Genomic DNA, 26,813 nt, shown 5'->3' on the forward strand with positions numbered 1-26,813 from the left:
CTAACCTCCAGAATATCTAATTTACCTCATGGGTTTTCTTTCCTTCCTTTGTTGAATGTGTCTTTAAAGCTTGCACTTTGTGTGAATTAATCTCAGATTCCTGATGTCAGGGAAAAAGGATGGGGTTTGTTAACACATACAAAAAATTTCTGTTGACCTAATTATTTACCTTCTTTTTTGAGGTGATTTGCCAGTTTTTTTCTACTTTAGAGTTGATTCTAGAAGTTCAGTGATATATACTTTTTTCTAATCCAGTTCCTCCTATATATTTTTAATTCAGTCATATTTGAAAGTGAAGCACAGGATCCACACATTTAAAATGCTTCTCATTAAATATTCTTCAGAGGCTGTCAGAAAATAGTAATTGGAAAATAATTTTTTAGAATCTTCCATTATATTCACTCTTTTCTACTGAGCACTATACTAAGTACTTAAATACTTAAGAATACATTTTAAATATAGGGGCTGTCAAATTAGTAATCTGGAAAGTAAATTTTTAGAATCTTCTGTCATTTTTTCCTCTACTGAGTGCAATACAAAGTTGAAAATTGATTAACCCCAAGCGAAATTCATGTTTTGTTTTTTTTTTCTTTTGTTTTTGGGGACCGAGTCTCACTTTGTCACCCTTGGTAGAGCGCCATGGTGTTACAGCTCACAGCAACCTCAGAATCTTGGACTTAAGCAATTCTCATGCCTCAGCCTCCCAAGTAGTTGGGACTACACCGGCCTGCTACAACAGGCCCACTACAACGTGGGGCTGTTTTGTTGTTGGAGTTGTCATTGTTATTTAGCAGGCCCTGGACTAATTCCAACCTGGCCCCCTCTGCACATGCGGCCACAGCTGTACCCACTGTGCTAGGGACGCCAAGCCTTACGTGTCTTTTCCTAATGAAGCAGAACTTCTTGTCTTTAAACTGAACTTGGTCACCTTTTTGAAACAAATGTAAAGAGAGAGGAAACAATAGCCAAACACCCAGTAGGAGGAAGTGAATGAAGGAGATAGTACAGGTCACAGACCAAAAGTCAAGGAGGAAGCCAGACTTTAAAGTATGGCTTTAGAAACTCTGGCACAATGAAACTAATTTTTGAGAATTCTAGGATTGGTTCTCCTCCTTGTCATAGAAGGATGTCTTCTTTTCTTTCTTTCCCTTTTCTTTCTTTCCCTTCCTTTTCTTTCCTTCCCTTCCTTCCCTTCTTTCTTCTCTTGCAATAGAGTCTCACACTGTCTCCCTGGGTAGAGTGCCGGGACGTCATAGGCCACAGCAACCTGAGGCTCTTGGGCTTAAGCCCTTCTCTTCCCTCAGTCTCCCAAGTGGCTGGGACTACAAGCGCTTCCCACAACGCCCGGCTATATATTTTGGTGCAGTTGTCATTGTTTTAGCTGGCTGGGGCCGGGTTTGAACCCGCCAGCTTCACTGTAAGTGGCCGGCGCCTTGCCCAGTGAACTACGGGTGCCGCCCAGGACGTCTTCTTTTTCATGCTCTTAAATTATCTGAGGATTAATTATCCTTAAGACTATAAAAAATGAGGCTCAGTGACTAGCTCAAGCAGCTAGGGTGCCAGTCACATACACTGAGGCTGACTGGTTTGAATCCAGCCTGAGCCCACCAAACAACCATGACAACTACCACCAAAAAATAGCTGGGCATTGTGGTGGGCACCAGTTGTACCAGCTACTTGGGAGGTTGAGGCAAGAGAATTGCTTAAGCCCAAGAGTTTGAGGTTGCTGTGAGCTATGACACCACGGCACTCTACCCAGGGAGACAACTTGAGACTGTCTCAAAAAAAAATGAAAAGAAAGAAAGAAAATAAAAATTTAAACTGTATATGCACAATTTTCACATGTATAAAATAGTTTAATGCACTACTTTCTCTATAGAGCCTTAACTTAAAGTGATCTTGGAGGTTAGAACATTGTCCAGCACATAGTAACATTTTAACTGTTATGTTTAGTAATTATCATTTTAAGATTTGTTTGGTTAAGTATGCAGATTACTGAGAATGTGTTCTCTATGTTTACTTGTTCATTCTTTTTCCTGTCATGGAGTTTTTACTAGTATAAATTTTATGTTTTTGAGGTGTACACCTTAACAATTTTATATACATATGCCTTGTGCAATGATTAACACAATGAACTTATTAACACATCCATCATTTCACAGAGTTGCCAGATTTTGGGAGGAGAGCACTGAAGGTCTACTCTCTTAATCTAGTTGAGAGGATTACTTAATCTCAAGTGTACCCTAAGGCAGTGTTAATTATATTCACAATGCTATACATTATGTCTTCTGGATTTGTTCATGTTATAAATGAAAGGTTATCCTGCTTGACAAATATCTCCCCATTTTTATCACCCCCTACAGGCACCTACTGTTCTGTTCTCTATTGTATGGTCTCTACTTTTTTAGGTTCCACAAATAGCTCATATTATACAGTAATTGTAACTGTTCATTTTATTACAGTTACCATAATTTTCCCCTGGTCGAACCATTTATGTTGTCACAAATGACAGAATTATTCTTTTTTGTGTGGCTGAACAATATTACATAATGTGAGTAATCTTCTATAAATACATGACAGGAGATAATCTGTTTGTGTCACTGATTTCATTTCCTTTGGGTACACACCCAGAAGTGAAATTAAAGGATTGTATGGCTCTTCTGTTTTTCATATTCGAGAAGCCTGGCTGACACCTGTAATCCTAGCCCTCTGGAAGGTGAAGGCGGGTGCATTGCCTGAGCTGAGGTGTTGGGAGACCAGCATGAGCTAGAGTGAGACTCAGTCTCTAAAAATAGCTGTGCATTATGGCAGGCACCTGTAGTCCTAGCTACTTCCGAGGCTGAGGCAAGAGGATTGCTTGAACACAAGAGTTTGAGGTTGTTGTGAGCTATGATGCCACAACGTTCTACCAAGGGTGACAAAGTGAAACTCTGTCTCAAAAAAGTATATGTATTTGAAAAGTCTTCGTACAGTTTTCTATAGCACCTGGATGAAGTCACATTCCCACTGACTGTGTACAAGATTTTTCTTTTCTCCTCACCTTTGTGAACATTTCTTAACACCAGACTTTAAGTGATTATAACAGTGAAGTGATATGTCATTGTGGTTTGACTCCTTCTGGGTAAAATTACTTTTTTTTCTTTTGGGCAGATACCTAGAATGGGACTGCAGATCTATTGGTAGGCCTACATTTAGTTCTTTGAGGAATCTCCATACCTCTTTCTACAGCAGCTATACTAGTTTTCAGCCCCACCAACAATGCATGAATGTTTGCTCCTCTGGGCACTCACCATGTGTTGTAGGTCATTCTGCGAAGGTTAGGTGGTATCTTGAAGTGGTTTCGATTTGCAGTTCTGTGAGGATTGGGGATGATGATTGTTTTTCCATGTGTATGCTAGCCATTTGTAAGTCCTCATGAGAAAAGTTTATTTTTCTTTCTCTTGCCCAGTTTTTAATGGCGTAGTTTTACCTTTTCAGGTTGATTTGCTTGAGTACTTCTGGTTATTAACCCTTTATTGGTTGGGAGCATGTAAATACCTTCTCCCATTCTGTAAGTTGCTTTCCTTTGTTGAATGTGTTTTTGCCTGTTTTTGATCAGTTTCCATTTATTTATTTTGTTGCTGCAATTTCCAGTGGGGTCTTCATAAATTCTTTCCCTAGACTAGTAAGATTAAGAGTTTTCCCACACTTTCTTCTGTTGTGTGAAAGTTGCATGGTGCGGCGCTGCAGAGATTAAGACCTGCAATGAAATTGTATGGTGAATAAGGAAGACTGTAGCTCTCTCATGGAATGCTGCAACTTTGTTTCTTCCACCAAATATTATATGGGCAATACTACACACAACTAATCTATAAACATATGACTTAAACCTTAGCCCCAGGCCTCTCACTGCCTGGAGCCTACAGGGGTCTATGGATTAACTGACAACCACTCCACTAACTTTATCTAAAGCTATTCTTACACTAAGTAATCAAAAACAAAACCACAAAACAAGGTTCTGGGGGAACAAGCTGTTTGAATGCTTGACCTTTAATAGACCATCTAGAGGCAGTCTTTCATCTTTAGGGAGTAGTCTGGAAATTCCTGAGCTATACAAGTACCTGCCTGCAGGCCTGTCCCCACGAACCCAGGCCTTTAATCACATCTACATTACCAGGTCTTTAGCCACACATGGAGTTCTGTCCAGGGTTTTTTTCCTTTCTAACTCACAAAAGACTTCACACTTGCCTTCACAAAATGGAACCATTTAAAGGCTTATTTATAGGCTTTGTGCCTATATCCTTCTAGGGCTTTTATAGTTTCATATCTTAGATTAAAATCTCTTATCCACCATGAGTTAATTTTCTTGAGTGGTGAGGGGTGTGTGTTTAGTTTTAGTCTTTTACGTGTGGCTAACTAGTTCTCCCAGCACAATTTATTACAATTTTATAGTATTTAATTTTATTGTAAGTAGGCTTATTTCCTTAACTTTTTCTCAGATAGTTTGTTGTTAGAGTTTAGAAATGCAAGACAGTTTTGAATGTTGACTTACAACTTTAGTGAATGGGTTTATTATCTCTAAATATTTTGTTATAATCTTTACGGTTTTGTATATTTGTGACCAGTTCATCTATAAGCAAGAGAGTTTTACTTCTTTATTTCTGATTGAATGTCTTTTGTTTCTTTTTATTACCTAATTACTCTGGCTTGATCTAATAAAATTTTAAATAAAAATGATCAGATTTGGTACCTTTATTTTTTCTGATACTAAAGCAATATCTGTTAGAATTTTCACTGTTGACATTGGCACCTAGGAGCATTTTATATATGATTTCATTATGTTGAGATATATTTCTTTGTATGTATAGCATTTCAAGGTTTTATTACGAAAGTGTATTAAATTTTATGAAATACTTTAAATAAATATTTTGAGATAGTCACATAATTTGTATCATTTCTGTTTTTGTAGGATATCATTTTTTGTTGTTTGTATATGTTGGGATATCCTCGTATCCCAAGTATAAATCCTACTTATTCTTGGTATTATAATCTTTTAAACATGTTGATGAATTTCATTTCTTGTATTTTGTTGAAAATTTTTGCTTGTACCTTCATCAGAGATAATAGTTTGTGGTTTTTGTTCTTTATAGTATCTTTATATGGCTTCAATATGAAGATAATGGTGTTTCATATTTTAAGTTTGGAAGTGTCTCCTCCCTTTAGGTTTTTGGGAGTTTGGGAAGTATTGATTATTTCTTCTTTCAATGCTTAATAGAAGTTACCTGTGAAGAAATCATCCATCTTGTGCTTCTCTTTGTTAGGGGATTTTTTTCATTACTGCTTCAGGACTTTTCCTCAGTATTGGTTCGATCCATTTAGTATTTCTACTTCACAAATTTTTTTTTTTTTTTTGCAGTTTTTGACCGTGGCTGTTTTTGAACCCTCCACCTCTGATATATGAGGCCGGTGCCATACTCCTTTGAGCTATAGGCACCACCCTACTTCATGATTTTAGTCTTAGTGGGTTGCATATGTGTTGAGTACAATGTGAGACATGTGTTTGTTAGGTCTTGTTAGTCTACAGTGCTTTATAAGTGCACACTTACTGGTTTTCTGCCAAAATGATCTATTCATTGTTGTAAGTAGGGCAGCAAAGTCCCCTTTTATTATTGTATTTTTTCTATTTTTCCTACTATTCTGCTAATGTTCACTTTATGTATGCATATGTATGTTTAATCATATATCCTCTTGAGAATTTAACCCCTTTGTTAATAAATAGTAAATAATTTTTACTTTTTTGACAGATTTTTCATAGAAGACGATTTTGTGCCATATAAAGTATAATCATCCCTGCATTCTTGTTTAAAATGAGCATAAAATTTTCATTTCAGTCCTTTCACTTTTTGCCTATTTGTCCTTAAATGAAAAGTGAATCACTTGTAAGCAGAATAATATTAGTTTTTTAAAAATCTGTTCATTTCTAAAATAGCCGGGCGTTGTGGCGGGCACCTGTGATCCCAGCTACTCGGGAGGCTGAGGCAAGAGAATCGCTTAAGCCCAGGAGTTGGAGGTTGCTGTGAGCTGTGTGAGGCCACGGCACTCTACCGAGGGCCATAAAGTGAGACTCTGTCTCTACAAAAAAAAAAAAAAAATCTGTTCATTTCTGTTTTATCACATTTTAAGTGCTATAACAATACCACAGAGTGGGTAAATTAGAAAGAATACAAGTTTATTTGGCTTGTAATACTGGAGGCTAGGCAAGGCAAGATCGTGGTACTGGCATCTGGAAAAGTGTTTTTTTCCTGCAACATATCATGAATAAGACCAAAGAACTGATGGAGAGCAAGGGTGTGGCTCAGATAGAGCTCTTGTTCTTCTTGTTGTTTTTAAGTAACAAAACTATACTCATGGTAAATAACACACTCATTCAATAAAAAAAAATAAATAAATAAAACCCTAATCCACTCATTTTGCCCTCATGGCCTAATCAATTTTTAAAGGTCCCACTGCTATTTTTCTTTTAGTTTTTGAAGAAAGAGTTTCACTCGGTCAAACTGGGTAGAGTGCTGTGACTTGATAGCTCACAGCAACCTCCAATTCTTGGACTCAAGAGATCCCTTTCCACAGTCTCCCGAGTAGCTGGGACTATACGCACTGCCTACAACATCTAGCTAGTTTTTCTATTTTTGAAGTTTACTATCAATTTTACAGGCCATAGTTTATAGCATTGTCTTTTCATTGGATAACTGAGTCCCTTTATATGTAAAGTAATTTTGGATAGGTAAGGACTTCCTATTGTAATTTTGTTTTTTCTATGCATTTTATACTTGCGTTGTTTCTTTAATAATACTATATTCTTTTTTTTTCTTTGACTTTTTGGATTTTTATCATTGGTATATGATTGGATGCTCTCTTTTCTGTATGTACTACAGTTATTTTTCTAGTGTGTATCAGAAGATTTACATACATTTTATACTTAGAATGTTCTAGCTTAAGATAACAATTTCATTTCTGTGCATAGAAAAAAATCAACAAATTAACCCCCTCCACACATTCTATACTTTCTATGTTATAGTTTGTAACTTTTTTATTGTGTATCCATTCACAAATTATATTAGCTGTCTTTATTTTAATAGTTTAATTTTGTAACTTTTATACTAGAGTTAAAAGTGACTTATGCACCACCATTACAATATCAGAGTGTTCAGTATTTCATTTTGTATTTATTGTTTCCAGTGAAATTCACACTTCAATGTTTTCATATTAGTATTCCACCATTCTATTTTGTTGAAGTTTTTTTTTGGGGGGTTGGGGCTGGGTTTGAACCTGTCACCTGCAGTATATGGGCCGGCGCCCTACTCCTTGAGCCACACGCACTGCCTTCCACCATTTTATTTTGAAGAATTTCAGCAGATATTCTAGTGATACATTTTAAACATTTTTTTGTGTAGGAATGTCTTAAAACTCTTCTTCATTTCTGAAGGTCAGATTTGTCAGATATGGTCTTTTCAGTTGACAGGGCTTTTTTTTCTTTTTTTCTTCAGCACATTAAACGTATAATTTCATTTATATCTCACCTTCCAGGTGTCTGTCTTAGAATATCTGCTAATGACTTTGTTACCTCTTGCTGCTTTTAAAATTCTCACTTTAGGCCGGGTGTGGTGGCTCATGCTTGTAATCTTTGAACTCTTGGAGGCTGAACCTAGGAGTTTGAGACCAGCCTGGGTAAGAGTAAGGTCTTGACTCCCCTAAAAATAAGGAAACTAGCTAGGCATTGTGGCTGGCACCTGTAGTCCCAGCTACCTGGGAGGCGAAGCAAGACAATCACTTGAGCCTAAGAGTTTGCAGTTGCTATGAGCTATGATGTCATATCACTTTATACTGGGTAAAAGAGTAAGATTGTCTCAAAAAAAAAAAGTTTCTCATTTTGTCTTTGCATTTTTCCAATTAAAATTTATCCTGGGCAATCGTTATTGGATTCTTCTTCAGATATTTTGATTTTAACAAAACTATATCCATGTGGTTTGGGGATGATTTCTAGACATTATATTAAAAAAAAAAAAACCTTTTAATCTGTTTATTCCTCATTTGAAAATCAAAAATGTATATTTTTCTTCACTTATTGATGCACTCTCAGACCCATATCTTTCCTTTACTCTTTCTTTTTTCCTCTGTAATTGGGTAACTTCAAATGGCCTGTCTTTGCATTTGTTAAACTTTTATTCTTAATAACTGAATCTCCTATGATGCCATTACATTTTTAGTTTGACATTGTAGACTTCAGCTGAAGCTCTTGTTTTGTTCTTTTTTAATTTTTTTCTATTTGTCTATTCATATTTTGTTGCTACATTGTTTTATGATTTTTTTAGTTATATGGGTTCTTTTGTATCTCACTGAGATAAATTCATTTTCAGCCAGTGAGTCAGGCTGGACTTAAACTGACCAGACCAGCTGTGTCATATCTGTCCTGGATTAACATACTGTATCTTATTTTCACCACATATGCTTTTATTTCCCATTTCTATTATTATATATCATATCTATGAAATAGTTTTACATGAAAATAATGAGTATGACTTACTGTATTTGTTCTGGAATTGAACTTATTTCAGTAAGGGATGGGTTTAATGTTATACTGGGAATGTAGTAAAGTTAATAAAAGATAAAAAGGGTCACATTAAATATCATAACAAATAAAGATGTCTGATAATAATACACTTCCCATCCCAACAACTGAAAGTTTTTTTTTTTTTTTTTTTTTTTTGAGACAGAGTCTCAAGCTGTTGCCCTGGGTAGAGTGCTGTAGTATCACAGCTCACACCTCAAACTCTTGGGTTTAAGTGATTCTCTTGCCTCAGCCTCCCAAGTACTGGGACTACATGCACCCGCCAAAATGCCTGGCTATTTTTTTGTTGTAGTTGTCATTGTTTGGCGGGTCCAGGCTGGATTCAAACCCGCTAGCTCCCGTGTATGTGGCTGGCGCTCTAGCCGCTTGAACTATAGGTGCTGAGCCAACAACTGAAAGTTTTAACTGTCATCTTCATATTGTTTTGTAGTTCACCGGTTCAGTATGAGTTTGTTGGGTTTTTCTTTCTTTTCTTTTTTTTGAGATGCGGTCTCACTATGTCACCCTCAGTAGAGTGTCATGGCCTCATAGCTCATAGCAACCTCAAACACTTGGGCTTAAGTGATTTGCTTGCCTCAGCTTCCCAAACAGCTGGGACTATAGGTGCCAACATCAATGGCTATTTCTTTTTTGCAGTTGTCATTGTTGTTTAGCTGCCCAGGTTGGGTTCGAACCCACCAGCCTTCTATATGGCTGGCGCTGTAACCACTATGTTTCAGGTGTCAAGCCGAGTTTGTTGGGTTTTTATTCAGAAGATAAGCCTAGATGTGGAAATGACATAATTTAGATAAGTTGATTATTGTAGGGGTTGTAAGTAAGATGTGTAAGTAGGGTGTCTCAGAGGTTAGTTCACTTTCTCTTGATTTTGTCAGGTCTTTCTGAGTCTTGAGAATAACTTCATTAATGGCTAGAATGTGTGTAGATTTCAGTAAACATGGCAAGGGACCACTTCTTAAGCAATTGAAAGGGAGTCATAGTGTAGCTCAGAAGGTGGCAGGGCTTGCCATAACAGATTAAAGGTTATATAATGAAGGCCATGCAAAAATTGGGAAGGTATTCTGTGTAGGGAGGTTAAGGCCAGCTGAGTAAGTTTTTTGTTCTGAGTGACTCTGTTACTGGAGTGTAGGATCTGAAAGATAGATCTCAAAATTACTCCAGTGTACAAAAGTAAACAGAAGTTTAATCTGGCTTCTTTACACTGACAGGGATGGAGTTAGTGTTGTGTTCAGGGTAAAAGAATGAAATAACTTAGTAGTGACCTATAAATATTTACAAATTCTGGGTTTTGAGGCTAATATTTGTATGAAAAAACAGTAGCATTTTTATTTAAAGATTTAGCAAAGTTTTTAAGATTATATTTAGTTTTTAAAGTTATATAGAACTGATTAGACATTCTGGGCAATTGAAGTAAATATTTCTGAAAATTAGTTGGGTGAGGAGTCACTTGTGAGGTTGTGTTGGAGCCACATCTCTTACTGGGAAATTTTTATTCACGTTTTATTTTTTCTTGAAGTATGTATATGTAAATAGTAGACAGTGTTCACTGTTGTACCGATTTCTTCTAGCACAGCAGCAGATTGATCTTTGTTGAGCCTTCATGCTTTTGTAGTTGTTTTCTTATCAATTTCAGAGTCAGAGACAAATTTCCCTTTTGTGTGTGTGTGTGTGTGTGTGTGTGTGTGTGTGAGACAGAGTCTTGCTCAGTCTCCCTGTGGTTGAGTGCTGTGACATCATAACTCACAGTGTTACCGGAATTTCTTTCTTCAATAGGTCCTTGGTCTCAGGGATTCAAAGAATGAATCCAATGACCACAGACCAGTCCTTAGATAGAATTCATTACACAGAAAATAATTCAGAAAATTCTTACCAGAGCTCTTGGCAGAGACAAAGACCCATGTTGTAAAATCTCTACCTGGGTCCTTTGTCTTGGGGTATATATATAGTCGCCCGTGTCCTTTGTAGTTACATTTGTCCAGGATTTGGTAACGAATAAATACGGTCCCTTTCACTAAGGGCAAGGTGAATGAGCCATTCACTTCATAAAATTTCCCAGGCCTAGGAAAAGGTGGGGGGCCCTGTTGATCTCTGAATCAGGGAACCCTGTATCACCTACAGGCCTGTGAAATACTCACTGGGGAGGAGTTGTGTGGGCACAGGAGGGTTCTCTAGGTCTAAAAATAGTTCTGGGGTTGACATGCACATCAGCACAGGCTGTGCCATGCTCTCCATCAATTATCTAGAGACCCTAGTCTTTGGCCATGCTTGCCCATCTCCCCTGCACTTGATTCTCCATCCCTTACCTCCCAGTCCCGCGTACAAACAGAAAGGGAGGCAGGTCCTTCCTGGCCCTAGCTGGGGCCCCACTAACCATGTATCAAGAGCAACTGCAAACTCTTGAGCTCATGAGTTCTCTTGCCTCAGCCTCCCAGGTAGCTGGGAGGATGGGTGCCTACCACAAGGCCCACCTATGTTTTGAGACGGGGTCTCGCTCTTCCTTAGGCTGGTCTCCAACTCTTGAACTTGGACTATCTACCTGCCTGGGCCTTCCAGAGTACCAGGATTATGGGCATGAGCCACCATGCCTAACCCACAGACAAATTTCTTTTTTTTTTTAATTTTAGTTTTAATTTTTACATATACATGTGTTAATTAGGTTTCCATTTTTTTGCCTTCACAAAATTAAAAAGAATTAAAATTTAATAACAGTAACAATGTTTAAGATAAAGATTAGAAACAAAAGCCTTGTAAAGAATGAATGAACATAAATACATTCAGAAAAGGAATCAGACAATTGCTTCATCGAAATATTAAGCAATAGTATTAATAATGCAAAGAAAGTAACATTCACATTGTCAAATAAGAGTATGTCTGTTATAGAATGCTTTGACTCTGAGATTCATTATGGAGTCATCAGTTAACTTCTTATTTTTTTAAGTATCAAAAAATAGACAACTAATATTTATAAATAAAAGTAAAAGATAATTTCAAAAAAACAGATCATGCTAAATCTTATAGACAGTAGAAAAAGAAGAAATACATCAAAATCATTCTACTTGATCTGGGTACACCTGATATTAAAGTTGGAGAAAATATATTATAAAGGAGAAATTACAAACATATGTCACTTATAAATGAGGATACAATATCCTAAACAACATATTAACATGTTGAGTTGAAAATTAATGTTTAATTAATATACTTTGATCAAAATTAAAACCAATTTATGTGAAAATTAGTCACCATTTTCTTTTCTTTTCTTTTTTTTTTTTTTCTTTCTTCTTTTCCTCTCCCTCAGCCCTTCCCTTGGGGTAAGGGGAAAGCAGAGAAGGAGGGAAGGGCAGAGACAAATTTCTAATTATGTTTCTTTTGTTATGTAGTCTAAAGATTGGGACAAGTATCTTCAGTCAGTTTTTGTAATGTTATTTCTGGGGAAGTCATCACAAAATATGTCACAGACTTGTACTTTGGAGTAAATATTTTTTTTATTTTTTTATTAAAACATAGCTGTGTACATTAGTATGATCATGGGGCACCATACACTTGGTTCATATATCGTTTGACACATTTTCATCACATTAGTTAACATAGCTTTTGTAGCATTTTCTTAGTTATTTTGCTAAGACCTTTACATTCCACATTTGATTAATGGAGTAAATATTTTTAAGTTAGTTTCTTTTTTCAGCGTTGACTTTGAAATAATTTTTTTTTTTCTTTTGGCCGGGGCTGGGTTTGAACCCACCACCTCCAGCATATGGGACCGGCACCCTACTCCTTGAGCCACAGGCGCCACCCTGAAATAAAAAAATTTTACAAATTAAAACCTAATATGTTATCTTAGGGCTAAGAAGCAAGAAAGTAAAATAAATCAGAATAAATATGATTAACATATATACTTTTGTATTTTTTGGCTAGAGTTTTTATCCTGTTAACCGATTAGTTTAGTTAAACATCTATGTCTCATTTTATGAAGTGGTATTGTAGATAAGACAATTTAATGTAGGTGGGCCACAGCTTCTTATTTCTTCAATCATATTTCTTACTCACTCTCTAATTTCTCATTTTACTAAAAACAAATCTTATTAGAATTCATTTCATTATCAAAATAAACTGTACTTTTAGTATACTGGTCATAAAGTGTAGTAGTAATAATTATTATCTGTCCAGGCTTTTGTTTCTTTTAAAATTGGTTTTCCTGGAACATTTTATAAGGAATTTCAGGTTAGACTTGAACGTTTCTTACAACCCCAGGTTTTATCTGTGTCATTAGGTATTCATATGTATGTATTGGGTAAATTCTGTTTCTCTCAAAGTTCTAAAGTAAATTGGGATTTCCAGACATGTCAAAAAGTGACATTTTTTATTTAGCACAGATCAGGAAATGTTACTGATGAGGCATTTGGCTAGTTTTTCCAATGGGCTTTTTATTGGCCTTCTAAAGTCAACTTTAATTTTTTTTTTTTTTTTCTGAGAGCATCTTTACTTTGCCACACTTGGGAGAGTGCTGTGGTGTCATAGTTCTCGGTAACCTTAGATTCTTGGGCTCAAGTGATCCTCTTGACTCAGCCTCTCAAGTAACTGGGAGTACAGGTGCCCAGCATAACACCTGGCTATTTTTAGAGATGGGGGCCTGGCTCTTGCTTAGTCTGGTCTTGAAGTTCTAAGCTCAGGCAATCCACAGGCCTCAGCCTTCCAGATTGCTAGGATGAACTTTAATTTTCTTTTCTTTCTTTTTTTTTTTTTTTTTGAGACAGAGTTTCAAGCTGTCACCCTGGGTAGAGTGCTGTGGTGTTACAGCTCACAGCAACCTCAAACTCTTGGGCAGAAGCAATTCTCTTGCCTCAGCCTCCCAAGTAGCTGGGACTACAGGAGCCCACCACAATGCCCAGCTATTTTTTGGTTGTACTTGTCATTATTGTTTGGCTGGCCCAGGCTGGATTTGAACCCGCCAGCTCCGCTGTATGTGCTGGCACCTTAGCTGCTTGAGCTACAGGCGCTGATCCAGAACTTTAATTTTTTAACATAGTCTGGACACCTCTGAAAATGTTATTCCAGTTAAAGCTTTGGTAAAATAACTGGTATTTCTAATTGTGTTTTATAAAAGAAAGCATATTCTTATTGAACTTATGCAAATAACTATATTGTCAGAAATTAAGAATATTTACAAATGATTTTTAAATTTCAGATAAATCGAGGAGAAAAAAATGAATGTTTCTAATTTTAGGCACAGCATCTGTAGCTTAGCGGCTAGGGCGCCAGCCACATACACCAGAGCTTGTGGGTTGAAACCCTGCCAAGGCCTGCTAAACAGCAATGACAACTACAGCTAAAAAATAGCTAAGCATTGTGGCAGGCACCTGTAGTTCCAACTACATGGGAAGCTGAGACAAGAGAATCGCTTGAGCCCAAGAGTTTGAGGTTGGTGTGAGCTGTAATGCAATGGCACTCTACTGCCATGGCACTCTAGCTATGATTTAGTGAGACTCTGTCTTAAGGGAAAAAAAAAATCATACTTTCACCTAAAAGTACCTACCTTGTTGAAAGTTATAAATAGTTCAAAAGATGGAAAAGCATTTTTTTTGACTTCTGGAAAACAGAACACTGAACGACTTAGCAATGTTTTAAATAAAATATCATAAAAATTAGGCCTGAGTAATTCATTTCTGTTCTATTGTGGTTTTCCAATTAAAGTCCTGAAACTGGTTTTCAGTTTGATGATATATCATTTTTTAAGTTAATAGAAATTTGTAGTTAACAGAACCTGTTAATTTTTTTTTTTTTTGAGACAGTCTCCCAATGCTGCACTTGGTAGAATGCTCTGGCATCACAGCTCACAGCAATTTCAAATTCTTGGGCTTACGTGATTTTCCTGCCTCAGCCTCCCTAATAGCTGGGACTACAGGTGCTCTACACAATGCCTGGCCATTTTTTTTGATGTTGTTGTAGTTAGCATTATTTTTCTTTTCAGCTGGCCTGGGCAGGGTTCGAACCCACCAGCCTCGGTGTATGTGACTGGCACCCTACCCACTGAGCTATGGGTGCCACTAAGAACCTGTTAGGGTTTTTTTTGTTTTTGTTTGTAGAGACAGAGTCTCACCATACCGCCCTCAGGTAGAGGGCCATGACTTTACATGGCTCACAGCAACCTCTAACTCTTGGGTTTACGCAATTCTCTTGCCTCAACTTCCCAAGCAGCTGGGACTACAGGCACCCGCCACAAACACCCGGCTATTTTTTTGTCGCAGTTTGGCTGGGGCTGGGTTTGAACCCGCCGCCCTCAGCATCTGGAGCCGGCACCCTACTCGCTGAGCCACAGAGAACCTGTTAAGTTTTTCATTACTTTTTTCAAAGCATATACTTTGGGCTTAGTTACAAAAAACTTTTTGAGATGAATCAAAACATTATAACTTATTACATACAGTAAATCAGAGTAATATTTTATAATACTAGAAGATATGTACATAAACAAACATAATTCACAGAAAATTAGCACCATTTCATATTTGACAATACTTCTTAGACATTTTTAACACACTGTGTAAACCCAATATGTCTTTTTCAAGCCTATAGTGGTCTTAATATTTCAAAAAGATTGAATTTAGATTTTTGATTTTGAAAGGTTTGTCAAATATCAGAGGCTTAAAACATTTGTTGAAACCAGATAAGAAGTCAAAAGGCAATATATAATCAAGTGGATTGTGTGCAAATTTCTTTACAAATTTCCTTTTATGAGTTCTATATAACCTGTTGACACTATTTATTTTATTTTATTTTATTATTTTTATTAAATCATAGCTGTGTACATTAATGCAATCATGGGATACCTGTTGACACTATTTAGAAACATTTTAAACCTTCTGTTTTGTCCTGCTTTTCACTTTTTAAAATAACTACTCATTGTGTTTCAGGATATAATTTATCAAATAAGATTCTTTCTTACACATGCTATTGTTCTTTCTCTTTAATCTTTCCTCCTCAAAGAAAACCACTTTTTAGAAAACAAGATTAGGGTTTACTTTAATGTTACTTATTCACTTTGCTGAAGCAATAATGAGAACATTTAAAAGACAAAAATGGTTTTTTTGACAAGGACTCGGTTTCCCAAACAATTTTAACAGCTGAAGTTATTATATTTTAAAAATAATTTATGAAATGTAACATGACTTTAAGGTTTTAAGTTATTGTAAAGTTTTTTAGCTTCTGTCTTAAGCAAGAACACATCCTTAGGCCTCACCACAGCCACATACTTATCTGAGCTCAGAATTTAGAAGCTTAAAATTAAGAGCATAAGTTCACAGTGAAATCCAGCAAAATTTAGAAATATTAAAGAGGTTTCAGTTTTATAATCCTTAAACACCTGAATTGTAATAACAGTTTAGAAACTTCTTTTATTTGTCAAAGAGAACCAAAGTCATTTAAGTTCTTTTCTGTTTTTCTGATAAAATACTTGATGGGAGCATTTAGTTTTTTTTCAAAGTCAATTTATTACAATTCTTTTGCATATTCTGATTGTGAAATATACAGGCACATGACATATACAGACACATAAACTGACATGTAGACAGAACCAGAATTTTTATTTGGCAGCTTTTAAACATACATGTTTATTCAGACTATTAATTTTTTAATTACCTAATTTATTCACCTTAGCAGTTTACCTTGGTTTTAGTTATCATTTTAAGTTTTTTTTCTGTTAACTATTTTACAGTCTGTAAATTATATATATATGCTTTTTTTCTTTTTATTTGAGACAGACTCTGACTTTGTCACCGTCAGTAGAGTGCCGTGTTGTCACAGCTGACAGCAACTTCAAACTCTTGGGCTTAAGCAATTCTCTTGCCTCAGTTTCCCAAGTAGTTGGAACTACAGGTACCTGCCACAACATGCAGCTATTTGTTGTTATTGTTGTAGTTATATTTGTTATTTAGCAGGCCTAGGCCATGTTTGAACTCACCAGCCCCGTTGTATGTGGCCAGGGCCCTAATCACTGAGGTATGGGAGCCGAGCTGATATCTATACTTTGAATTAATGTTTTAAACTCATAAATTTTACCAAGAACAAACTTATCATTTTATTTTATTTATTATTTTACTTTATTTTATTTTGGTACAGAGTCTCACTATATCGCCCTTCACAGAGTGCCATGGTGTCACATTTCACAGCAACCTTAAACTCTTGGGTTCAAGCAATCTTCTTGCCTCAACCTCCCAAGTAGCAGAAACTATAGGAACCCCCCACAGCACCTGGCTAATTTTTAGAGATTGGGTCTTACTCTTTCCAGGCTGCTCTCAAACTCCTGAGCTCAGGTGATCCACTTATGTAGGCCTCCAAAAATGCTAGGATTACAGACCTGAGCCACAATGCCCTTCTGTTTTATTAGCTTTTATTTAAAGAAATTTTCTTCAGAAATAGATTTTATGCTTCATATACATATATATATATATATATATATATATATATATATATATATATATACTTTTTATCATTTAGAATATATTATACAACTTTCTGGTCTGTCATAATTTTTGCTAAAAATCCTATTGATCACTTTATAGGAGTGCCCTTGAACATGGCATGTCCCATTTTTCTTGCTAATTTGAAGACCTTGTTTGTAACTTTAAAATTTTTGATAATATATGTCTCTTGTTTGTGTTTCTTTTTGTTGTTTCTAGTTAGGTGGAGCTTATTTAATATTTATGCTACCTTCTTCCTTAACTTAGAAAGTTTTCAGACATTTCTTCCAGTAATCTTCTGGCTAATTTTTCTCTCTTCTATCATTATAGAGTTTCCATTGCAAATATTTTGGCCTGCTTGATGATAATAGGTCCCTAAATCCCACTTCACTTTTGTTCATTATTTACTTTTTGCTTTCTTGCCTAATAATTTCAAATGTCCCATTATCAATTTTTCTGAATTGTTTTTCCTGCCACATTAAGTCTGCTGTTGACCCTTTCTAGTGAATTTTTCAATATAGTTATTTCATTTTTCTGCTCCATACTTAGTGAGGTTTTTATTAATTTTGATCCCCTTGTAAATAATGTCATTGTATTTGTACCTTGTTTTTCTCCTTTTATTTAGTTGTCAATGTTCTCATTGAGGTGATAGTAGATTTGGAATACATTTTAAATACGTTAAAATCGTGTCACTTGGGCGGTACTTGTGGCTCAGTGAGTAGGGCGCCGGCCCCATATGCCAAAGGTGGTGGATTCAAACCCAGCCCTGGCCAAACTGCAACAACAACAACAAAAAAAATAGCCGGGTGCTGTGGCGGGTGCCTGTAGTCCCAGCTGCTCAGGAGGCTGAGGCAAGAGAATAGCATAAGCCCAAGAGTTAGAGCTTGCTGTGAGCCGTGTGACTCCACAGCACTCTATCCAAGGGCAGTAGAGTGAGACTCTGTCTCTACAAAAAAAAAAAAATGTCACTTTAGGATCACTTTCATATTTTTGTCTTTCATTGCATTATCTTGCTTGGTTTCTCTGATTTATTTTCACTTATAATGATATATTGTGATCATTGAAAAACAGCTTTCTATTTTATCTTTCAGAGAAGGCTTTATGCAGAGTAAATTTAGTTCCCTTTTGGCCACCCCAGATATTCTGGGCACTTCTCAACAAACTGTTGGCAAGATAAGTCTTCTGTGGAGTACTCTGTATATTTTTCTATTAAAAATATTTGTTTATTCTTTGTTAAAATTCCTTCATGTTTATCTTCCATGTATAATGCCATATATTCCGCAGTGTCTGTTCCTACTGTATTATTCAACTTTACTTTCACTCGATTCAGCATGCCATTTAAATTATGTCTGCATTTTTTTCAGCACCACCTATTGTGGGCAGCAATAATCAGTCTTTTGAAAGCCCCAGAGAAAACCAGGACTTTGGGTATATGTTTGGATTATGTGTTCAGCCAAATGTTTCTGACAAGAAGAGATTTAAAATTGAAGAGCATATTTATGAATGTTGTCAATTTGATGACTCCTTCATTAAAACTTTATTATTCTTCCACCAAACAACATTACCTTCACATGCCAAAATCCAAAACTGGAATCAGTACGGTAAGATGTTAATCCAATCATCATTGCTTGATCATCATCAGAGAATAAATAATTGGGGAACACATTACATATTCAAGAAAATTTTGATATTCTTTTTACAAAATTTTACCTTAAATAATTATCTAGGTGGTTATGTTGATGAGAGAAATTTATCAATGCATTAAAGACCTTGAATCAGTACTCATGCTCTATAAAATACCTAAAAGCTCAATTCCAAGAGATCCTGTACAAATGTAATAAATGTGACAAATTCTTTGATCCATATTTAAAACATATTATCCGTGATGATATCCATAACTTAGAGTGTGTATTTGTACATGTGCATTGAATGTGTGGAAGCTTTTCCCCACTCAGGAAATTCATAATGTAAAAAACTCATACACATAGAATAAATGCACAAATGCCTTAGTCTTCCAATCTAAGAAATTACATATTTCATAGTGAATAAAACCCCTACAAATAAATGCAAAGAATGTGTCAAAGGCTTTAATCATTTTTTTAAACTTTAGAGAAAGAATATCAGAGGACTCACAGAGGAAAGAAACCCTACCAATCTGAAGAATGCGGTAAAGCCTTTAAATGGGGCTCAAGACTTACAAAACATCAGAGAATTCACACTGGAGAGAAACCCTACAAATGTGAAAAACATGGTAAAGGCTTTAAGGAGTGTTCAAAACATAAACAACATCAGAGAATTCATACTAGAGAAAAACCTTACAAATTTGAGGAATGTGGCAAGGCCTTTAATCAGTGCTCGAACCTGACAACACATACGAGAATGCATACTGGAGAGAAACCCTACAAATGTGAAGAATGTGGCAATTCCTTTAAGAAGTTATCAACTTTTACAGCGCACAAGAGAATTCATAATGGAGAGAAACCTTACAAATGTGAGGTATGTGGCAAGGCCTTTAACCATTATTCAAGCATTACAACACACAAGGGAATGCATACTGGAGAGAAACCCAACAAATGTGAAGAATGTGGCAAATCCTTTCATCAGTGTTCACATCTTACAGGACATAAGAGAATTCATAGTGGAGTGGAACCTTACAAATGTGAGGTATGTGGCAAGGCCTTTAACCATTATTCAATCCTTACAATACATAAGAGAATGCATACTGGAGAGAGACCCTACAAATATGAAGCATGTGGCAAATCCTTTCACCAGTGCTCACATCTTACAGCACATAACAGAATTCATACTGGAGAGAAACCCTACAAATGTGAAGAATGTGGCAAATCCTTTCAATGCTGCTCACATCTTAAAGCACATGAGAGCATACATAGTGGAGAAAAACCTTACAAATGTAAGGAATGTGGCAAAGACTGTAATAGGTTCTCAAATCTAAGAGCACATAAGATAATGCATACTGGGGAGAAACCCTACAAATGTGAAGAATGTGGCAAATCCTTTAACAATTTATCAACTTTTACAGCACACAAGAGAATTCATAGTGGAGAGAAACCTTACAAATGTGAGGTATGTGGCAAGGACTTTAACCATTATTCAAGCCTTAGAATACATAAGAGAATGCATACTGGAGAGAAACCCTACAAATGTGAAGAATGTGGCAAATCCTTTCATCAGTGCTCACATCTTACAACACATAAGAGAATACATGCTGGAGTGAGAACTTACAAATGTGAGGAATGTGGCAAAGGCTATAATTGGTGCTCAGATCTTACATCACATAAGAGAATTCATACTGGAGAGAGACCCTACAAATGTGAAGAATGTGGCAAAGCCTTTCACCAGTGCTCACATCTTACAGTACATAAGAGAATACATACTGGAGAGAAACCTTACAAATGTGAGGTATGTGGCAAGGCCTTTAACCAGTATTCAAGTCTTACAACACATAAGAAAATTCATACTGGAGAGAAACCCTACAAATGTGAAGAATGTGGTAAAACCTTTAAGCAATGCTCAAGACTTAAACAACATCAGAGAATTCATACTGGAGAAAACCCTTACAAAAGTGAGGAATGTGACAAGGGCTTTAACTAGTGTTCTCTTACAACACAAAAGAAGGCAAACTGGAGAGAAAACCCTACAAATGTGAAGAATGTGGCAAAGCCTTTACCAATTTTTCACCTCTTCCAGCACATAAGATAATTTATATGGAGTGAAACTTTACAAATGTAAGAAATATTGCAAAGCCTTTAACTGAAATTCAGATCTTACAACACCTAAAAGAATTTACACTGGAGAGGAACCCTAATAATGTGAAGAATGTGGCAAAGCCTTTAAGCAGTGCTCAATACTTAAACATCAGAGAATTTACACTGGAGAGAAACCCTACAAATATGAAATTGTGGTACAGTGTTTAAATCGGGCTCAGTACTTACAATACATAAAAGATTCATACTGGACAGAAATTCTACAAGTATAAAGAATGAGGCAAAGCCTTTAACCATTCTGGAAATTTTACACAACATCAGAGAATTCACCCTGGAGGGATTCCCTACAAATGGGATATTTCTGGGAAAGCCTTCGCCTGTCACCCTAGCTTTAATAGACATCAGGAAATTCATACTCCAGAAAAACGATACTAATATAAAGAATTTGGCAAAACCTTTGTACATCTTACTCAACATAAAAAAATCCTTAGTACTGAGGAGAAACTTTAAACATTTGAGGAATGTAGCAAAATGTTTAACTGTCTTTCAAGGATTATTCAACATTAGAAAATATATATCACAAAGAAACCATAAAAATGTAAAGACTGGCACCATATTCTTTACTTAAAGTTTAGACCTTAGACGATGTCTGGAAATCTATCCAGAAGAGAAACCCTACAAATTTGAAAATATCCAAACGTGTGTTTCAGAAACCCTATAGATACAAGTTAAAATAATTTTATCCCAAATACCCAACTTGGACATTGTGAGGGAGTTCATACAAAGACAAGCATTTTACAGATACAATAAATGTGCACAAGTATTTAATTAAAACTGAACTCTAAGTGCCTCAGAGAACTTACATAAGTAAAAACTAAAGGGCATTTCCAAACTTTACTTTAAATTCACGTATATACTGTAGAGAAAAAATGTCAAGACCAGATAATTTCATGTTATTTTTCAAGAGCAGTAACTTTCTTGTTTTGACAGGTATGGGTTTTAGTGTATTCACGGACTCTTTGCATTGAAAATATTCAAAATTGGGGCAGTGCCTGTGGCTGAAAGGGGTCGAGCGCCAGCCCCATGTGCCAGACTTGAAGGGTTCACACATAGCCCTGGCCAAAAACTGCAAAAAAAAAAAAAGAAAAAGAAAGAAAATATTTAAAATTATTCAAATGTTGGCAGAGTGATAGCTCACAACAGTAAAATTAGAACTGGGGGGAGGTGGAGGTGGGTGGATTGCTTGAGCTTACATATTCTAGACCAGACAAATTCAGTTCATTAGTAGCGGGTATAACTCATTAGAGAAATTGTGGACGGGTGCATGGATTTGGATAGCAACAAGACAGGTGGATGTCCCATGTTGTTATACCCCAGACATAGGGCTTAAGAAATAGGTATGCATGTTAATGTGTAAGAGAATTAAAGTTGGCCTTCCTGGAACAGAGGAAGATGCCAATCCATTTGCATCATTATCTCTAGCTTCTGTGATAACATCAAGGAAGTTTTGACCTAAGAACAGAATTTATGGTAATATGTGCTCTTATACAAGGAACAGTTGATAAACATTATTCCCAAATGTAGTCTTTCTCTTCCCCTCTACAGAAAAAGTTCCAGAAAATTTGAATATCACATGCCAAAAAAGTCACACTAACCACATTCTGTGCATCAAATAAAAGTGGGGGACAGGAGCTGGAAACAAGTGTTGGAGTGGGAAAGCAAGTTGGACGTTGGAAGAAGTACGGGGTTAGAAGTGTGTGTGTGTGTGTGTGTGTGTTTTAGTCACTGGAGTTTAAGATGCACATCACCAGTCATGACTAATCTAGTCTAACAGGAAGAGAGATGTGTTTGTCCATAGGTCAGAAGTGTGAAGATGGGATCCCTTATTAATGAGTTGGGGTGATGGCAGGTGGTTTGTTCTGCAGGGATGATGACCAGGTAGAATTAACTGGTCTCTGGCTCCAATGCAGAGCCATCCTATTGGAAGGTAGCTCTCTCTAAGCTGCTGGGTCTATGTAAGGAGCTTTACTTCCTGCCCCAAATTATGTCAAAAATTCTACAGGAAGCCAAATTTCTTGTGAGGCTTCTGTCTGCACTGCATGAGGACAGGCTGGGTGCATATATTGTGGATCAGGGTTCCTGATCTGATTGGAAATGATTTCAAGCTAACTCCATTCAATAGAGTATTGGCTGTGGGTTTGCTGTAGATGGCCTCTATCCGATCCCTTCTATACCCATTTTCTTAAGTGTGCTGATCATGAAAGGATGATGGATATTATCAAAAGCTTTTTCTGCATCAATTGAGAGAATCATATGGTCTTTGTTCTTTTAATTTGTTTCCGTGATGAATTATATTTATAGATTTATGTATATTGGACCAGCCTTGAGACTCTGGGAAAAAAACAACTTGGTTATGATGTATAATTAGTTTGATGTGTTGCTGGATTTTTTTTGCTAGGATCTTGTTGAATATTTTTGCTTCAATATTCATTAGTGATATTGGTCTATAATTTTCTTGTTAGATCTTTTCCTGGTTTGGGGATCAAGGCAATGTTTGCTTCATAGAACATGTTGGGTAGTATTTCTTCTTTTTCTATATTTGGGAAAAGGTTGAGTAATATAGGTACTAGTTCCTCTTTAAAGGTTTGGTAGAATTCTGATAGAAAGCCATGTGGTCCCAGGCTTTTCTTTTTAGGGAGATTTTGTATAGTTGATGCTATTTCAGAACTTGATATAGGCCTGTTCAACATTTCCACTTGATTCTGGCTAAGTCTTGGAAGGTTGTGTGCTTCCAAGTATTGGTCTATTTCCTTCAGCTTTTCATATTTCTGAGAATAGATTTTCTTGTAATACTCATTAAGGATTTTTTGAATTTCTGAGGAGTCTGTTGTTATTTTGTCTTTACCATTTCTAATTGATGAAATTAGAGATTTCACTCTTTTTTTTTCCTGGTTAGGTTAGCCAAAGGTTTATCTATTTTATCGACCTTTTCAAAAAACCAACTTTTTTATTTATTGATCTGTTGTTTAATCCTTTTGTTTTCAATTTTATTTAATTCTGCTCAAATTTTGGTTATTTATTTTCTTCTGCTGGGTTTGGGATCAGAATGTTCTTCCTTTTCCAGTTGCTTGAGATGTCCCATTAAGTTGTTAACTTCCTCTCTTTCTGTTCTCTTGAGTAAGGCTTGCAGTGCTATAAATATGCCTCTTGTGGTATCCCAGAGGTTCTGATAATTCGTGTCTTCATTATTATTTTGTTCCAAAAATTAGGTAATTTCCTTCTTAATCTTGTCTATGACCCAGCTATCATTCAACATAAGGTTATTTAGCTTCCAGGTTTTTGTATGTCTATGCAGATTCCTGTGTTTGCTGAGTTCAACTTTTATTCCGTGGTGGTCTGAGAAGATGCAATGAATAATTTCTTTTCTTTTAAATTTACTAAGGTTAGACTTGTGATGTAATATGTGATCAATTTTCGAGTATGTTCTGTGCGTTGTTGAGAACAATGTGTATTCAGTTTTGTTGGGATGAAATTTTCTGTACATGTAGGTTAAATCCAGATGTTGAATGGTTAAGTTTAAATCTGAAATTTCTTTGATCAGCTTCTTATTGGAGGATCTATCCAACACTGCCAAAGGAGTGTTAAAATCTCCAAAAATTATGTACCTGGAGGAAATCAGGTTGCTCATGTTTGTTAGAGTTTTTCTTATAAATTGAGGCACATTCTTGTTGGGTGCATAAATATTAATAATTGAAATTTCATCATATTGAATATTACCCTTAACACATAAGAAGCAACTTCATCATTTTCAGGGGTTTTTATAAGGCGAGTATTAGTTTTCTTCAAATTATTCCAGATCTCTCTGAGAGAATCATCTATTTTTGCTCTCCATTCCTCTTCCTCTTTGAGTGTTTGGGAATGTTCAAAAACATTGTCTTCAGTGTCAGAAATCCTTTCTTCTACTTTATCCATTCTGTTACTGAGGGATTCTAATGTATTTCTCTGATCTTTGAAGGCTGCAAATTGTTGTCTCAATGTATCAAAATCTTTGGTGATTTTGTCTTTGAATTCATTGAATTCTTGAGACAACTTTTGAAATGTTCCTTGAATTTCTAATTTCAACTTTACCTTCGTTCTATTAATCTTATTTGCTATCCAAACTCTGAATTCAATTTCTGACATCTCAGCTCAGCCATTTGCTTATGAATGGGATCTTAACTTGTGTTCACCCTTTCATTCCTTGGGGGAGTTGATCTACTCTGGTTATTCATGTTACCAGAGTTTTTCTGCTGAATCCACCCCACGATTATTTTACAGTGTTTGGCTAGATGAGCAGATAAGGTGAATTTGGGTTGGGGGCTCCTGGAATAGTGATTTACCAGCCCTTTGCCCTCAAGCTGGATTGGTGTCTGTACCTTTTCCTCCAAAGCTTTGCAAAGAACCCATAGAGTGCTACAGCCTGAGACACTGGGGACCTGTGTAGTTTCGTGGGGATAAGTGGCTCTGTCTTGTTTTCAGGTGGTCTCTGTCCAACTCTAGTTAGTTAGTTTTCTGGGTTGAAGTCTGAACTGTGTAGAAATACCAGCAATTAAGTCACCTCGCCCCACACAGGCAACCACTAGAAAAGGAAAATGAAACCTTTCCACAACCACACACCTAGGGTACTACTTTGGATAGTCCTCGGGTAATCGGCCCAGTTCAAATGGTCCAAATCAATTGTCCCAGTCAGCACCAGTCTCAGGTGGGAGAGTTCCAAAGGTCTCCAACTACTAGATAGCAGGGGTCTGTTGGCAGCTCAAGTATGACTTGCTCTGGTACTCTGTGAGGTCAGAAGGACCCACCGAGCAAATGAATTAGTCTGGGAGGGTTCATGCCTCCTTCCCTGTGTTGCACTTCTCTCATATGCAGTCACTGGTAACCACACAGGGCTGTGACCCAGTTCCCTCCAATGAGAAGATGCTCTAGAGGTTTGCACCTCGTCGAGTCACAGGGAGATTTGTGTTTCCTCAGCCAGGCATCCACACTCTGCCAGCATCTGGCAGGGGGAGCTGAGCCCTGACAACCTTGGGTGCTTAATGGAGGCTGGGGTGGTGCACTCAGTTCCTGCCCCACCCCTGATTGATGTTGCTGACAGAACAGAACAATTTTGCAGTATTTGTTTCTGTCCCAGCTATATTGCCCTGCAGATCAGATGTTGTTTTTAGTTTACAGAAACTGCAACTCAGCCCCTGTCTGTGCATTGCCTGGAGCTGGCATGTCTGTCTCGGCTGCAGTTTGTGTTGGGGTGGAGGCGAGTAGAGCTCACACTTATCTTTTGGTTTCTCCCTCTTCTCGTGTGCCTTTGTCTCAGCTATGATCCCTCCGCAGGCTGGGGGCATTTTAGGCTCACTAACGCAGTCCTTCTGCTTAGCCCCATCCTGGGAGTTTGCTGTCTCTGGGCAGGCATGTTCTATTCTCTGTTCCCCCTGTACCCCTCCCAGGCAGGTACTGTGTCACAAACTCCTTAAAATCCTTTACAAAGTTTTCTGCTGATTCCCAGTTGGAACTGGCAGCCTCTTCACCCATGACAACACTATGGATCCTTCTTCTTTTCTTGAAGTCCTTTAACCACCCCCTCCCTACTGGCTTTAAGCTCCTCCTTTTGAGCCCGAGCATCAGACATGCCTTTCACTAAATCATTATGGAGGACTTTGGCTTTCTCACAAATTATCATCTCAGAAATCACCTCACCAGCTCATTTTTTATTAATTTGAATTAAGAGGAATTTTTCCATCTCTTCTATACTTTTTGATCTAGAGGTCAGTGTCAAAATGCATTTCACTACATGAGCTACTTTGATAACATCTTTATTTTTCAAAATTTTACACTTTATTTAGGTATCCCCAAAGTAGTAGCGAGATCAACCACACGTATACCACTTTTAATCGTAATGAAACAGGCCTTTATATATTTAGGCTTTTATATTTCTTCCTTTTTTTTTTTTTATAGAGGCAGAGTCAAACTTTATGGCCCTCGGTAGAGTGCTGTGGCCTC

The 26,813-nt window shown here is 36.7% G+C and overlaps 1 protein-coding gene across 1 annotated transcript in view; it reads left to right on the top strand.

Annotated features, from left to right (window-relative positions):
* LOC128579047 (zinc finger protein 678-like) overlaps nucleotides 1-20,667 on the top strand; it is a 33,017-nt gene extending 12,350 nt beyond the window's left edge. Inside the window, exons 3-6 of the mRNA XM_053581343.1 lie at nucleotides 18,420-18,656; nucleotides 19,166-19,306; nucleotides 19,364-20,266; nucleotides 20,351-20,667. Of these exons, the coding sequence (XP_053437318.1) occupies nucleotides 18,420-18,656; nucleotides 19,166-19,306; nucleotides 19,364-20,266; nucleotides 20,351-20,667 (1,598 nt within the window). The remainder of the gene's footprint in view (nucleotides 1-18,419; nucleotides 18,657-19,165; nucleotides 19,307-19,363; nucleotides 20,267-20,350) is intronic.
* Nucleotides 20,668-26,813: the final 6,146 nt, after the last annotated feature.

Source organism: Nycticebus coucang, chromosome Y (assembly GCF_027406575.1).
Source record: "Nycticebus coucang isolate mNycCou1 chromosome Y, mNycCou1.pri, whole genome shotgun sequence".
NCBI classification, from domain to species: Eukaryota; Metazoa; Chordata; class Mammalia; order Primates; family Lorisidae; genus Nycticebus; species Nycticebus coucang.